Here is a 14,896-nt window from a genome sequence, read left to right on the forward strand (position 1 = left end):
TATACCCGAAAATCCAAACCCAAAACTTTAAAAAAAATCCGAAATACCAAAAATATTCTCAATCACCTAAATATACCTAGTATATACAATTATTTGCGGATACTTCGGGTACCCGAACGGGTCTCGGGTAGGACCCGGACCCGAACCGAGACCTGCGGGTCCAAAAAAAAAAGGACCCAATAGGTACTTAGCATGGACCCGGACCCGGACCCGGACCTGTATTTTTGGGTCGGTTCCGGTTCGGATCTTCGGGTCCGGGTAAAATGCCCGGGCCTACTTATAATGGTACAATTTCAGGACACTTACTATTTCAGTACACTTGGCACTTCTAGATAGAGTCAGTGGAAAAGACAATGGATGACGTAAGCCGACGCGGTAGCTTTATCTACTGACCCGTTTACATGGTCAGGTTCGGATTTCAGTACACTATTCATATATATATGCATAAGGAGAGCAAAATTTTGTGATAATAGACTTGTGGCAGGTTGTAGAGAAAAATAAGGAGATTGAAGCCATACGGAGGGTGGATGCATTGCAGAAGGTGCTCAAGGAAGTCCACTACCTCTTTGTTATGTTCCACGGATCAGTTAGGTCATTGCTTGATAAAGAAACATCTGGAGGGCTTATCATATCTCACTTGTATCCCTTCATCACAGACTATTTAAATGGTAAAGCACAGCAATATCACCACCCAATTTCTCTATTGTGTCACGTGTCAGATCTTTCTGTTGGGAAGAAACTTCAGTTACCTTCGTTTCGTGAAACTTTGAAAGAGTGTGGTACAGTTCAGATGCTAACGTCGCTTGAAGTTCAGGTTTATTTGTCTCTCCGTCAGAAAATGCAGAACAGACTTACTGTGGTTCACTGCTTTGACTTGTATTTTTTTCTTACATGTGTTAAGTAAATACTCTATAGTAAAGGGATCTCTATGTAATTACCTTATAATACCGTAGCCCTACTTGTATAAATATCTCTCATTACGTTAATGTATAATCATTCAGCCTCATATCTTCTATATGGTATCAGAGCCCTGATCTGACCTAATTTTCAAAAAAATTCTTCTCTTTCACGTTTTCTAAATCATGTCGGCTACCTCTAGCGAAACTATCTCGGTTACAAACACCACCAAAACCATCCTCAACGTAAACATGACAAATGTGACGAAGTTAACAGCTTCCAATTTCTTGATGTGGAGTCGCCAGATCGAAGCACTCCTTGATGGCTATGATCTTGTCGGTTTCATCGATGGATCACTTGTTGTACCACCTCCGACGATCACAGACGATACTGGTGTTGTTCCCAATCCAGAGTATCAAATCTGGAAGAGACAAGAAAGGCTGATATACAGCGCTCTTCTTGGTGCTATCACGACAACTATCCAGCCTATTCTCTCCACCACGACCACCTCTGCTCAGATCTGGAGCACTCTCACTGCAACATACGCCAAGCCAAGTCGTGGTCACTTCAAACAACTCAAGCAACAGCTCAAGACTTCGACGAAAGGAACTAAGTCTATCAATGAGTACGTTCAAGGACTTACGGCAATCTTTGACCAGCTTGCTCTTCTTGGGAAACCAGAGGACCCTGAAGATCAGATTGATACGATACTGGAAGGACTTCCAAAGGACTACAAGACGCTCATTGATCAAGTCGAAAGCCGCGACTCTGCTCCGTCGATTACTGAACTTCATGAAAAGCTGATCAATCATGAAGCCAAGCTCCAATCTAAGCACTCTTCTATTGTCACCACTCCGGTTACCGCGAACTTCACTAACTACAAAGGCAACAACTTCAACAACACAAGCAATCGTAACCAAAACAACAGGCGTGGAGCTTATCAGGGAAATCGCGGACACCAAACTTGGCAGCAACAACAATTCCATGCGCCCTCTAATACCACTACTCCGCGAGGCTATCAAGGCAAGTGCCAGCTCTGTGGAGTCTTTGGCCATAGTGCAAGGAGATGCACGCAATTACAGAGCTCTGGTCAGCTACAAGCTCATCCAAACCAGATGCAGTACCAGCCGCGAGCCAACCTTGCGACTTCATATCCGTACAACTCCTCTCCATGGTTGCTTGACAGTGGGACAACTCATCACCTTACCTCAGACCTGAGCAATCTCGCCTTACACCAACCATATCAGGGAGGTGATGAAGTAGCTATTGCGGATGGATCAGGTCTACAAATCTCTCATATTGGTTCTGCTTCTATCCTTACTTCCACAAAATCTCTGCATCTTAAAGATATTCTTTGTGTTCCAAATGTTCATAAGAACCTGATATCTGTCTATCGCCTTTGCAATACTAATCGGGTCTCTGTGGAATTCTTTCCTGCTTCGTTTCAGGTGAAGGATCTCAGCACGGGGGTCAAGTTGCTCCAAGGCCAAGCGAAGGGTGAACTGTATGAGTGGCCTATGTCTGCGTTAACCTCACCTGCTTCCTATGCTATCTATCCAGACACCAAGGCCACCTTATCTCAATGGCATCATCGCCTAGGCCACCCTTCAACCGCAACCCTTAAGACCATTGTTTCTCAATTTTCTTTACCATTCTTTAAGAACTCTGTTACTTCTCCTTGCAATGATTGTCTTCTCAATAAAATTCATAAACTTCCTTTTCAAACAAGTACAATCATCTCATCTAAACCTCTTCAATACATCTTTTCTGATGTTTGGCAATCTCCTGTTCCATCCTCTCAAAACTTCAAATACTATCTCATTTTTGTAGATCACTATACACGTTATACGTGGTTATATCCTCTCACAGCCAAATCCAAAGTTAAAGATATCTTTATCTCCTTCAAACCCCTTGTTGAAACCCGCTTTGAAACCAAGATCCAACATCTTTACTCTGATAATGGCGGAGAATACTTAGCCCTGCGCTCATATCTTTCCACCCAAGGCATCACCCACCTTACAAGCCCACCTCACACACCAGAACATAATGGGATCTCTGAGCGTAAGCACCGACATATTGTCGAAACAGGTCTCTCGCTCTTATCCACAGCCACTATGCCCCTGACCTTATGGCCGCTTGCTTTCGCAGCTGCTGTATTCCTCATAAACCGGCTCCCTACGACTACCTTCTCCAACCAATCCCCTTTTCAAAAACTCTTCCACCAACATCCTAACTTCTCCAAGCTTAGAACATTTGGCTGTCTTGCATATCCATGGTTAAGACCATATGCCCAAAATAAACTGGAAACAAGGTCCACACCATGCGTTTTCATTGGATACTCTCTCACTCAAAGTGCTTACCAATGTCTGGATCCAGTCATAGGCCGTGTCTACACTACTCGACACGTCCGCTTCAATGAAACAGAGTTCCCTTATGTCAAACTTACTAAACCCAAGCCATCAGTTCCTCCTGAGCCATCATCCTCTTCACCATCCTCTCCACCTTATACCACTGTCCCTGTGACTTCGCCACTCATACAGTCCACTCCGCTAGCTACGAACGCTTCACCTCCGGGCTCAGCAACTTCACCATCATCGCAGTCTACGGCCTCGAGCTCCTCTGCTCCAGTCTCGCTCCAACCAACCAACGATGTTGTCGCCACTTCTGACACGGCACAATCCAGTGACACTGCTGGTTCTTCTGGAACTATGCCACAACCGGAGCCTACTGTTGCACAAGCGCAGCCGTCTCCACCTGCGCCTGCTCATCCACGTCATTCTATGACAACGAGGTTGAAGAACAACATCTTCAAACCGGTGACAAAGTACAATCTCGCGGCTACGGTTCAATGTGATCCTCACTGGATTCCATCTACATGGCAACAAGCCATGAAACGTGCTCACTGGAGAAAGGCGATGAGCTCTGAGTTCACATTGACAACTGATAATCATACTTGGGACTTAGAAGCTCTGACACAACGGATGAATGTGGTTGGGTGTCGCTGGGTTTTCACCATCAAGTATAACCCTGACGGGACAATAGACAAATATAAAGCACGGATCGTTGCTAAAGGGTACCACCAGCAACAAGGAGTGGACTATACGGATACCTTCAGTCCAGTTATAAAGTCTACAACGATCCGCATTATCCTTGGTTTGGCAGTGAACTGTGACTGGCCTGTACGGCAGATCGACGTCAACACTGCTTTCCTACAGGGCCACCTGAAAGAGGAGGTCTTTATGTCTCAGCCACCAGGGTTCCAAGACCCTAATAATCCTACTCATGTCTGCCGCCTTCGGAAAGCAATTTATGGATTAAAACAAGCTCCACGAGCTTGGTATTCTGAACTCAAGACATACCTCCAAACCATTGGTTTTCGAAACTCCTTATCTGATACCTCATTATTCAACCTGAACCATAATGGTCATTATGTCTATCTGCTTGTATACGTTGACGATATCCTTGTCACAGGATGCTCCTCCTCGCTGGTTCAACGGATCATTGAAGACATTGCTCGCAAGTTCTCCATTAAAGACATGGGTGCGCTTGGGTACTTTCTTGGGATAGAAGCTATACGGACACCTAATGGCTTGCATCTGATGCAACGGAAATATATCACAGATCTTCTCAGAAAGGTTGACATGCTCCATGCGAAGCCAGTATCAACCCCTTTACCGTCGTCGCCTAAGTTGACTCTGAATTCGAGCACGACTCTCTCTGATCCGCATGAGTATCGCATGATTGTTGGAAGCCTGCAGTATCTAGCTCTTACGCGTCCTGATATCTCCTATGCCGTCAACAAGCTTTTTCAGTATATACACTGTCCCACGACTGATCACTGGCAAGCGGTAAAACGTGTCTTACGTTACCTCTCGGGAACTCTCACTCACTGACAGAAGAACCCTATGCTTCATGCTTTCTCTGACGCAGACTGGGCTGGTGATTCTGATGACTATGTCTCAACTAATGCGTATATCATCTATCTTGGAAGTCAACCTATCTCCTGGACTTCGAAGAAACAAAAGGGTGTTGCTCGATCATCTGTTGCTAACACGGCTGCTGAAGTTCGTTGGGTTGTCTCTCTGCTACGTGAACTCGGCCTTCCCATTCGTCAAACACCAACGATCTATTGTGACAACATTGGTGCCACTTATCTTTGTGCCAATCCGGTTTTCCACTCTCGAATGAAGCATATCGCGCTAGACTATCATTTTGTTCGAGCACTGATACAGCAGGGTATTCTTCGTGTGTCTCATGTTTCAACACATGATCAACTTGCCGACAGTCTCACGAAGCCGTTACCAAGAACTCGCTTTCAGGATCTGCGAAACAAGATTGGTGTTCGAACACTCCCACCATCTTGAGGGGGCGTGTTAAGTAAATACTCTATAGTAAAGGGATCTCTATGTAATTACCTTATAATACCGTAGCCCTACTTGTATACTTGTATAAATATCTCTCATTACGTTAATGTATAATCATTCAGCCTCATAACTTCTATAATATGTACAGTCTCTTGTGGCCGGGAGTGCTAGATTCATGTGCTGGGACCCTTCGATGCCACTCTGTGATTCTATTTCATGACCTACTAGTGTCAACAACTCTTTCACCTGTATGTTTTCATATCCCTTAGTCGCATTATCAAGACTTTTGTGTTGATAAGATTCTCTCTTTTGTCAGAATGATACTGTCGACTTGTTTACGTATTCAGCCACGAGTTCCTGGTCATATCTACGCAAGGGAACCAGCTTGTCACAGACCTCTTCTAGATCTACCTCACCGCAACTTCTTTTCTGGTTCAATTGATCCACTGCCTTCAGGAAATGGTAACGACGCAGGACGTGTTATCAGCACAACAAGTGGGCAAAAGGGAAAGAGTTCACCTTTTAGCCTATCAACACAAATGTCTCACCTTGGTTCTTCTGGTGCCTACCGAGGCCATTGTTAATGGAGAGCTAGACGTGAAGCACCAAGTTATTGAAAACGTTAGCTTCCCTCTTGCTTTCAACTGTAAAATCTTTTCCGGGGCTCCATCTCTTTATCATTTGATATGTGTTTTGCCAGGCATCAGCGAGAATCTTGAAAGTTTACCATGTTAGCGGTTACCGTTACTTGCTAGTTGATAATGATATGGAAGTTTCCAGAGCTTCTCCGTCCGGAAAGGTAGCAACGTTAGCGAAGGTAAGATAGAGAGAACTATTTGTTGTTGCTTGAAATAACCAAAAAAAGATTATCAAACTCACAAAAAAGTTGTATTGAATGTTTTGGTAGGAGACATTACTTGCAGTAAACAAGCTGAGGGAAACAGTGGATACAGAAAAGAGCAGGACGAAGCAAGAGAAAGAGATGGAGATATGCATTACGAGAGGGAAAGAGCTATACATGGCTTTAGAGAAAGCAAGTGACACTCTTCTTGATGCTACAGAATCTGTCCAGCAACAGGTAAAATATGCTTTTTGTTGTTACTTCAAGTAGGAAACAAACCCGCGCATTCGCGCGGGCAATTAAATTCTTTACGGTCAAATTTAAATGATTTGATATTAATAAAAAAATCTATTTAACAATTAATTTATCTTAGCATAATAATTTTTCATTTAGTTTACATATTTATTAAATCTATTTTTTTTTATCACACACATGTTTTGCTAATTATTCTTTTCGTTTTTATTAGATGATGTTTTAGGATGGTATATAACGTCTAAAAAAATATTTAATATGCAAATTTTCTACACAAAAATATTAATAATAGTTATACTTAACCATAGTCTGACCAATAGAAAAACCAACTGCAAAATACATAAAGCCTAATATAAAAAAAATAATAGTTTTTTCATTAGAAATTGAAAACATCATCTAATTTGAAACAATTTTTTTCCAAACCATCAAATATTAAAAACAAAAGGAGTATTATACACGTACAAAATATAAAAAGAATAATTTTGTCTTATTTTTTATTTTAAATACAGGTCAATTTTGTAAAATAAAACTGTTCAGTCAAGCTGTATAAAGATTGTTGAATTTTGAAACATTTAACAAAAATGCTGATATTTTAAACAACACTAAATTTCAAAATGCATTGAAATGAAAGCATATATATAACATTAGGAATACCAAGTTCTCCAAAGAAACTTACCTCTGAGGTCTCTCCACTTCTTTTTTCGAGTCCAAACTAACCCACTCAGACACATACAGATAAGTGATGCAATTGAGGATGTTGTTGAGGCTGCTTTGGACCATACTCTTTTGTAATTGTTTTGTCTCACCTAACAATCCTTCATTTACAACTTCCTAACGATCAGGATAAACTTTTTGAAAATCTGAAATTGGTACAAAAAGAATGTAACAGACATCATCCACATGACATTACGTGGATTCCACTGAAAAACAGCATATTAAAGTATTTATATAGAAGTATTAAACTTCAAAACCATTAGATTATTCATATAAATATGATATCTGTCCACTGTGCTAATCGAAACACCAAATTACCATACCTCAATAAGACTAATAGTTATTTGTATATAGAAAGTTCGTAAAGCTAAACTCATATGTTTCTGGAAACATCTATCATCATAAATTCATAATTATCTGTTTTAACCACTTAATACATTTTTATTCTTCTAGCGTTTGTCTCCCTTAGAATTCAGTTTAAAGAGAGTTCCTATTTCAAACTTAATTGGCCATTTCTTGAACAATTCTGCCTCATTTATAATTAGTTATGCATACAAGTTTGAAAAGAGAGAAGAGAGGATCATAGAATTTGGAAAAAGATACAAACATGTAACCGAAAAAGAAGATTTTCTTGTTTAGATAGCCATGCGTCAAAGATTGCAAACGTGTGATAGAATGCTGCTATGGAACTCTGCAATAAACACGATATGTGTGCCGTGTAACGATTCTCAAGAGACCTGTCACCATCTATTCTTTAGTTGTCGGTAGTCAGATTAGATTTGGAAGCCTCTTGTTGGGAGGCTGTTTTAAGATACCTTCACAACCATATGGAGTGATATAATTGATATTTTTTCCCAATCCAAGACTTACTCCTACCAAGGACTTTCTTGTGCGATACACATTTCAAGCAAGGAATTTCTTGTGCGATACACATTTCAAGCAGTAGTGCATATGGTATGGAGGGAGAGAAACTCACGTCCGCATGGTGAGTAGGCAAGGGATGTGAACTGTCTGATCAAATTTGTGGACAAAACCATTAGACTCAAGCTTTTATCATTTCAAGGGAGGGGTCAAAAGTACCTAGAGGAGAGTTTGGTTACTTGGTTTCGGACAAGACAAGGCTCATCTCCAACTTGAAGGATCATTATTTTTCGGTTTTTAGAACTCATTCTTTGATTCTGTAAACTTAGAAAAAACAGCTGCACTTGATGTAATATAGGTTTTGACTAAATAAATTTACATTCATTCAAATAAAAGAAGAACTATTGACATTATTTTTGATTCAAGTAGAAAAATAATTTAGGAGTTATAATTAACCAATGTATAAGAAAATGCACAATAAGATTCGAGTTGAAAAATATTGTAACTAACTGCAGTTCAAAAACTTCTGAAAAATAATGATTCCAAAGACGAAAGAAGTCGGAATCTATAAATCTCTTATATATTAATTGATGATCATTTAAAAAGTTGCAACCTTAAGTTTGTACTAATTAAAAAGAGACTATGCTTAGGTGTCACTTAATTATGATGTCAATTTAGCTTACGTGTCAGCTTAAAAATCAATTGAAAAAATGTTTGTCCAAATCCAATTATTAGGGAACATTATATTAACCCAAAATATAAGAAGCGTGTATTTTTTCCTTAAATAAAAGCTACGGAATTACCTAATATGATTAACATATATATGACAATTAATGACAATGAATAATAAAGATTTGATAACAATTTTTTGCATTTTTCTTTATTTTTTTTAATTTTATATTATTAAAAAATATTAAACAATCACATTAACCATATAATAATAAAATTAGATTTTTTCTTATATGTTATATTTTGAATTTTTAAAAATTACTTTAAATTAAAAAAATGAGGAAACCTTAGATGTTATATATTAATTTTTTTTAAACGACTTTAAAATACAAAAATGAGGAAACCTTATATGTTATATTTTTCTTATATGTTATATTTTTTCTTATATTTTATATTTAAAATTTTTGAAACGAATTTAAATTACAAAAATGTAAGTTATTCTTAAGCATACGACTAAAAGCATTAAAATGACATGTAACAATTCGATGGTTGATCTGAAACCTTTCAAAACCATATGGAAGATAAATGTCAAGATAATTTAACTGTGGAAACAATACTGTTCATTTTTTCAAAAATGTGTTTGGAGGAAAAAAAAAGAAAGGTTTTTATGTTATAATTTGTTTAATGTCCAATTCAATCAACCCATGATATATTAATTTATAGTTTAGTTCCATAATTTTTAATAAAAATTGATCCGGTCCATCGGAAAGAAATTATATAATAACAACAAAAATTATTATATATGTATAAATAAAATGATCAAATATATAAAAAAAATTATCGATAATATATACGAATAAACTCACGATGCGCAAGACGAAGATATTATCCTAGTAATATACTAGTTGAGAACAAATAAAAAGGAAGCGTGTAAACAGATTACTCGCTGGCCACAAAGATTCACTCCATCTCCTCCTACGCATCCCTAACCATTTGAAAAGAGATTTATCTCTTGATGATATCAATATAATTATGAAGCGATAACAAAATTTGAAACTTTCATATACAGATTTATTAAAAGATGCAAATGACACGTTGACTCCAAAAGAATGTCATTTCAGAACCAAATGAGACATCGTTAATCGTTATGTAAATTAATAGAGATTACTTCAAATCTTTTGTTCTCATTTTTGTTTGCGGTTGTCTGTTGATGGCTAATGGGTTGTGATGCAGAGAATATTTGAATATATTCCAATTGCAAACGCAAATCAAAGGTGAACTTAGAACACAACTTACATGTGACACAAATGTTTTTCCCATCGTGTAAGTCAGCTTTATCATTCGAATGGTAAAAGTACAAAGGCAAATTGGCGTAAGAGAGAGTAGAACTCACTCACGCACGACGTTCCGAATCTATTAGTATTTCTTTCAGGTTATAAGCTTATCTGAAATTCCGAGCTACACATAAAAAAAAACACATAATGGTAAAGTTCGGGTAGTTAGCCCAATTTGTCTGATGTCTCTGTCGATATGTGTCCACATCAGTATCAATCTTATCTAATTACAAAAAAATATTTGTGGAAAAAACTATTTCATTTATTTGTGCTCTCATCCCAGTTTACGTGAAGATTCACTGAGTTTTCAACATAAAAATATTATTATCTATTGAAAAATATTGCTTCAAAGTTCAAATTAAATAAGATAGATTGTTTATACCAAATGTGATATATAGAATGTACCAAGTCAAAATATCTCTGGTATGTGGACAAGAACAAAAAAAGAGTAACGCATGAGGGCACATATACCTAAGATGCTCATTAAAGGTTTTAAAATCTAGAAAACAAGCTTATTCGGCTCCATTCCTTGTGCAATGAAAACTGTGCAAAGGCAAGTATTCAACTCTGAAACTACCTCGATGGCTTTGATCAAAGCTCCGTCCACAGCCATCTGGTCGTCTTTTTCCCTATGTGTAGACACTTTCTGAGAATGAAGAGAGGAGTTGTATTATGTCTTTCATCAAAACAGTTGATATATTTCCCAAAGAAGATAATTACCTCTCTCTCTGCCTCGAAGACTCTGATACATTGGAGTGTATAAGTAAGGACACGAGAGGAAGGCAACACGCAGAGGAAGAGGAAAGAAGTGAAGAAGTACATGGGAGAGCTTGAGATTAAAGCCTAGCAGAAAACAATAAACTTGAGTACACTTTTTGTATTTTGCCTTTAGGTGTTTATAATTCAGATATATAGATCCACGGCTCCATCAGAGACTCTCCTTCTCCCTTTTTGTTCTTCTTCTCGCCTACCTTTCCAAAATACTGATCATCATATTTATCGAGGCTAACATCAGAGACTTTCAGGACGTGGCAATCATTGATCTTGAAGGGCCAATTACAAAATAGGAACATATCAGGTGACACAAGTAGTGAATGCTTAAGATGGATAATAGAACGTGGCAAAATTATAAAAACTCACCGGTCACAAAAAGAAAAACAGAGGGTAGTTGGTTAAAAAAAATTAACTCTCTTGCCCTTGAACCTACCAGCAAGGATGATCAGTAGTGTCCCAGGGGTGATGCTGGATCTGCAATACAATCACATTCACATTCACAAGCCTACTCAGACTGCAGCGTATAAATATTGATAAGATATCTTGATTCTCTTGCCATCGATATGGAACCAGCCTAATCAGACAAATAACATGTAACCGAAGTTGAGAACATGCAAGAGATTAAAAAGAACGATATGTAAATAAGGAATGGATAATTAATTTGATCCAGTTAACCGCCTTCTCCTGTGTATACATCTACCATCTATGCAATATAATATATTCACTGACATCTAAAAACATCTCATCTATACGTTCGGAAACTTTTGTTAAATCAAACATATCTCTACACCTAGTACTTATACCAGAATTTCTAATGTAGTATCAATTACGGGAAATTAATATAAAACTAATTTAGAAAATAAAAAACAGATTTCAATGGCTAGAGAGAAATGTGATTAGAGAAAGACATACACTTGACGTCTGCCCCGGTTGCTTCCGACCCAAGAAACATCACAAGATTTAACAGACGAAGCTTCCAAATTGGCGTCGTAGTTGAGCCTCAACATCAGATGACATGATCTATCCTCCGTATCTTATTTTCTCGAAATTGAGCTTTTCAATTCCATCCATGGCAGCGTTGTCACCGCAACAACTTTCTTCTTCTACTTCTTGCTCTTCTCTCTCATCAACTTTATAACGTCAGTCTCATCATCAATGAAAACGGTGGTGGCGGTTTAGATTCGCGGCGAGATATATTAGAAATCAATTGTAGCCGTCGAGTTGGCCGGTTAGAGCAGAGCATGATGAGGAACCAAAGCTTTTCCTTGGGACTTCGATTGAGAAGCGTTCTCAGAAAAAAATAACGACTCTAACCAGTACTTCAATCTAATAATCAGTTTAAAAGGTGCGTCGTGCGTCGATCAGAGAAGAGGTACATCAATCTGTTGAAACAATTATATGACGTAAGATTTTGTGATTAAAATAAATCGTTTCCGTTAGATTAAAAGTAGGGATAAACTCAAACGTTAGATCAAACTTTTTTTTTCCTATAAAAAAATGCTGATGTCATAGAAAAATAAAATTAGGTTTGCTATTATAATAGATATACTTAGCAAAGTAATGTTTATCTTTGGTGTGTCTCTGCAACGGAACATTCTCCACGGATTAGGACTCTTAAAATCTTTTTGAAGTATATTGAGATGATTTTCATTAAAGCTTAACGTTGAGCTTTACATGATGAAGGAGAAAATACTTTTTGTTTTAATTTACATTTTAAGTACCATTCAGTTTCATGTATTTACATCGTTATCAGTGTCTATGTTGTTATTTATGTGCATTCGAATCATTTCTTCTTCATCTTGCTTCAAGCGTAAGGATTGACGTGAGAGTAGTCTCTGGTTCTGTTCTGTTCAGCATCTTCGTGTTCTTTCTTCCTGCTGTTCCTCAATCGAAGAAGATGATGTAAAGGACGATCTGGATAGACGAGAGAACCCGTTTCCTCCAATCGTTAAAGCGATAGTCATGTTTTACAAATTTCCAAGACACACAAAAGTGGTAGAAACTAAAATGATTTCTAGACAATCTATTTCCACCGAACGAAGATATTGAAGCAAAATGATATTCTTCCGGAAAGACCAGTTCCCCATACCCGTTTTGTTTCTCCAGTAAGATACCAGCCACGGAAACTCCATGTGAAGACGGTTCTATCTCCCAATCAACTAATGCTTTCACCTTCCTCCAATGAAGGTTTTTTAGCTCTAGGATGTTGACAGAGTCTATCCCTTTTGCAAAGCTCAATATTTTGTAGTCTCTAGGTGTAGCGGTAATAAGCTTTTAGTTCCCAATCGAGAGGTTTGATGATATCTTTGTGTAAGATCCTAAAAGAGGATTCCATAGGAAAAGACTCCCATAGTCTGAGTCTGAGTTAGACATAGACCATCTAAGCTGATAATCTTCAGCTCACCCTCCAAAAAGTCTGGTCGTGTTGTAGACTTCACAGAATATGGATTTGGATTTTGATCGAATAGAGAAAATCATCAATCCTTGAAATCAACAATATTTTCCGGTCTGTCTCAAGGCGTATATTGAAGTCGAGGTAGAATCTCAGCCTGTTAACCACAAAAAACGATATGGATATTGTTGTTAAGATCAGATTCCCCTATCTCTGTATTTCTCTCTCAACACAAAACAATATTGAACAACACTAATTTCAACTCAACACCAATCAAAAGACACTAAGTTCAACTCAAAAACGATATGATAGAGGTAACTTCAATCAAGAGACAAGTTACACATCCGGTTTAGCATCAAAGCCATCTTCATCCCCAGAATCATCTCAAGGAAGGAAGTTAGGATCAGGTTTGAAAACATCTGCAAAAAAGAACAGTAACATCAGAGATGATTTTAAAACCTAAGAGCTGTTTTTTTAGTTGTAGTAAAAAGTTAACTTACCCAGAGAACTATTTCATCATTAAGAGATATATATTGTGCGAATACTTTCCTTCCACAAGATCTAGCTCAGGACGCACAGCTGGATGTCCCTGAAAGTATTATCATTCACATCATGTGAATCACATGGTATCATCTCTGCTAATAAAATTAGATCAAGTTATATCTAAAAGTATATATTTACCTGAAATTTTGCTTTCCTAATAGCAAAGAGCCCTTCAATCAAATTTTGAACTCTCTTATCAAATTAGATACACTACCAGAGATGAATCGCCACCATAGCAGCATATGTCAATAATCATTTGACTTTTGTGAAATAATTTGATGGATGGAATAGGTGGACGTAAAAGCAGTCTAATAATGTCTCCCAATTAAAAAATAAAAAAATAAAAACAGATCAATCACTAAGAGAAAGAGAGGTTAAAAATAATAATTTACCATGCAATCCTTTTCCTGGAGCATAGCACCACACTCTGTCACGAACCCAACAGCCACCTCGACACTGTCATCAGTCGGAGTTTCCAGAAGCACAGAGACTATTTCAAGAGCAATAATCTCCTCAGCGACTTGGCTGGCAAGAGACAAAACGAAACACACATAAATGAATAAAACATATGACACATACAAATCAGCTCTCGACATGACTTACCTTGTCATTAAGCTGACGATCCTTTTCAACAAAAGCTCAGCAACTTCGGGGAACTTGGCGTTGATAACGGAGACCAGAGCTGCAAAGACGTCCGTGAATCCAGGAGATGCCATCTGATGTTCTTGATGTTGCTCGCGTTGACCTTGTGAACAAGCCCATTGATGCTTTTACGGAGAGCGTCCCACGTGAGACGCTGATACTCTACGCTGCTCTTGTCCGGTTTTTCCCAAAGCCGTAGCGTTGCGATCAGATGGGTTGAGCTTTGGCAACTTGGGCTTTGCAGCACGATCAATGTCGAGATCTCTCCGCGAGCCCTTATGGTCGCCAGGGCTTCTTTCTCTTCTCTTATCACTTCTTCTCGCTCTCTCGTCTTCCCACCAGCGAAATTAGAGATAAAAGTGTGAATCTTTACCGATTACAACAGAAAACCTTAGCCGATCCAACGATTATACTAAATCTCCAGTAAAAAGGTTGTCGCCAAAAAAAAAAAAAAAAAAAAAAAAAAAAAATAGGTTGTCGCCAAGATTATAACAGAAAACCTTGACCAGCTGCAACGCGGGATATTAGCCATATCTTAGCGCTAATCCTTATGCTTATAGAGTAAAATAATAATATAAATTGACGTTACGCTGAGGTTGAATCCTTAATGAAG

At 38.1% G+C, this 14,896-nt stretch overlaps 1 protein-coding gene and 1 pseudogene across 4 annotated transcripts; one reads left to right on the forward strand and one right to left on the reverse strand.

Annotated features, from left to right (window-relative positions):
* Positions 1-553: 553 nt before the first annotated feature.
* LOC106383624 lies at positions 554-7,373 on the forward strand (annotated as a pseudogene).
* Positions 7,374-9,786: 2,413 nt separating this feature from the next.
* LOC106385214 (pre-mRNA-splicing factor CWC22 homolog) lies at positions 9,787-14,756 on the reverse strand. 4 transcript variants are annotated; one of them, XR_001277126.3, is made up of 8 exons: positions 14,245-14,756; positions 14,034-14,166; positions 13,780-13,851; positions 13,599-13,687; positions 11,619-13,517; positions 11,073-11,180; positions 10,653-10,975; positions 9,787-10,578 (listed from the first exon to the last, which is right to left on the reverse strand). XR_001277126.3 is itself a non-coding variant. In XM_022700793.2 (6 exons), the coding sequence occupies exons 1-4, from the start codon at positions 14,355-14,357 to the stop codon at positions 13,660-13,662; spliced, it is 306 nt and encodes a 101-aa protein (XP_022556514.1). In that variant the 5' UTR covers positions 14,358-14,744; the 3' UTR covers positions 12,628-13,255; positions 13,439-13,517; positions 13,599-13,659. The 4 variants fall into 4 exon arrangements, 2 of the variants coding, with proteins under 2 accessions (XP_022556514.1, XP_013680612.1); XR_007324681.1 differs by having other exon boundaries at positions 9,792-10,578; positions 13,780-14,166; positions 14,245-14,752; XM_022700793.2 differs by lacking the exons at positions 9,787-10,578; positions 10,653-10,975; positions 11,073-11,180 and having other exon boundaries at positions 12,628-13,255; positions 13,439-13,517; positions 13,780-13,811; positions 14,245-14,744.
* Positions 14,757-14,896: the final 140 nt, after the last annotated feature.

The sequence above is a fragment of the Brassica napus genome, chromosome C6, assembly GCF_020379485.1.
Source record: "Brassica napus cultivar Da-Ae chromosome C6, Da-Ae, whole genome shotgun sequence".
In the NCBI taxonomy this organism is placed as follows: Eukaryota; Viridiplantae; Streptophyta; class Magnoliopsida; order Brassicales; family Brassicaceae; genus Brassica; species Brassica napus.

What these genes read in the sequence shown, in the direction of transcription:
- LOC106385214 (XM_022700793.2), bottom strand. Translation starts at nt 14,357, where the DNA reads ATGGCATCTCCTGGATTCACGGACGTCTTTGCAGCTCTGGTCTCCGTT. An exon ending in ATCGTCAGCTTAATGACAAG is followed by an intron (nt 14,167 to 14,244) that starts GTAAGTCATGTC and finishes GTCTCTTGCCAG; the next exon opens with CCAAGTCGCTGAGGAGATTA. An exon ending in TCCAGGAAAAGGATTGCATG is followed by an intron (nt 13,812 to 14,033) that starts GTAAATTATTAT and finishes ATTTGATTGAAG; the next exon opens with GGCTCTTTGCTATTAGGAAA.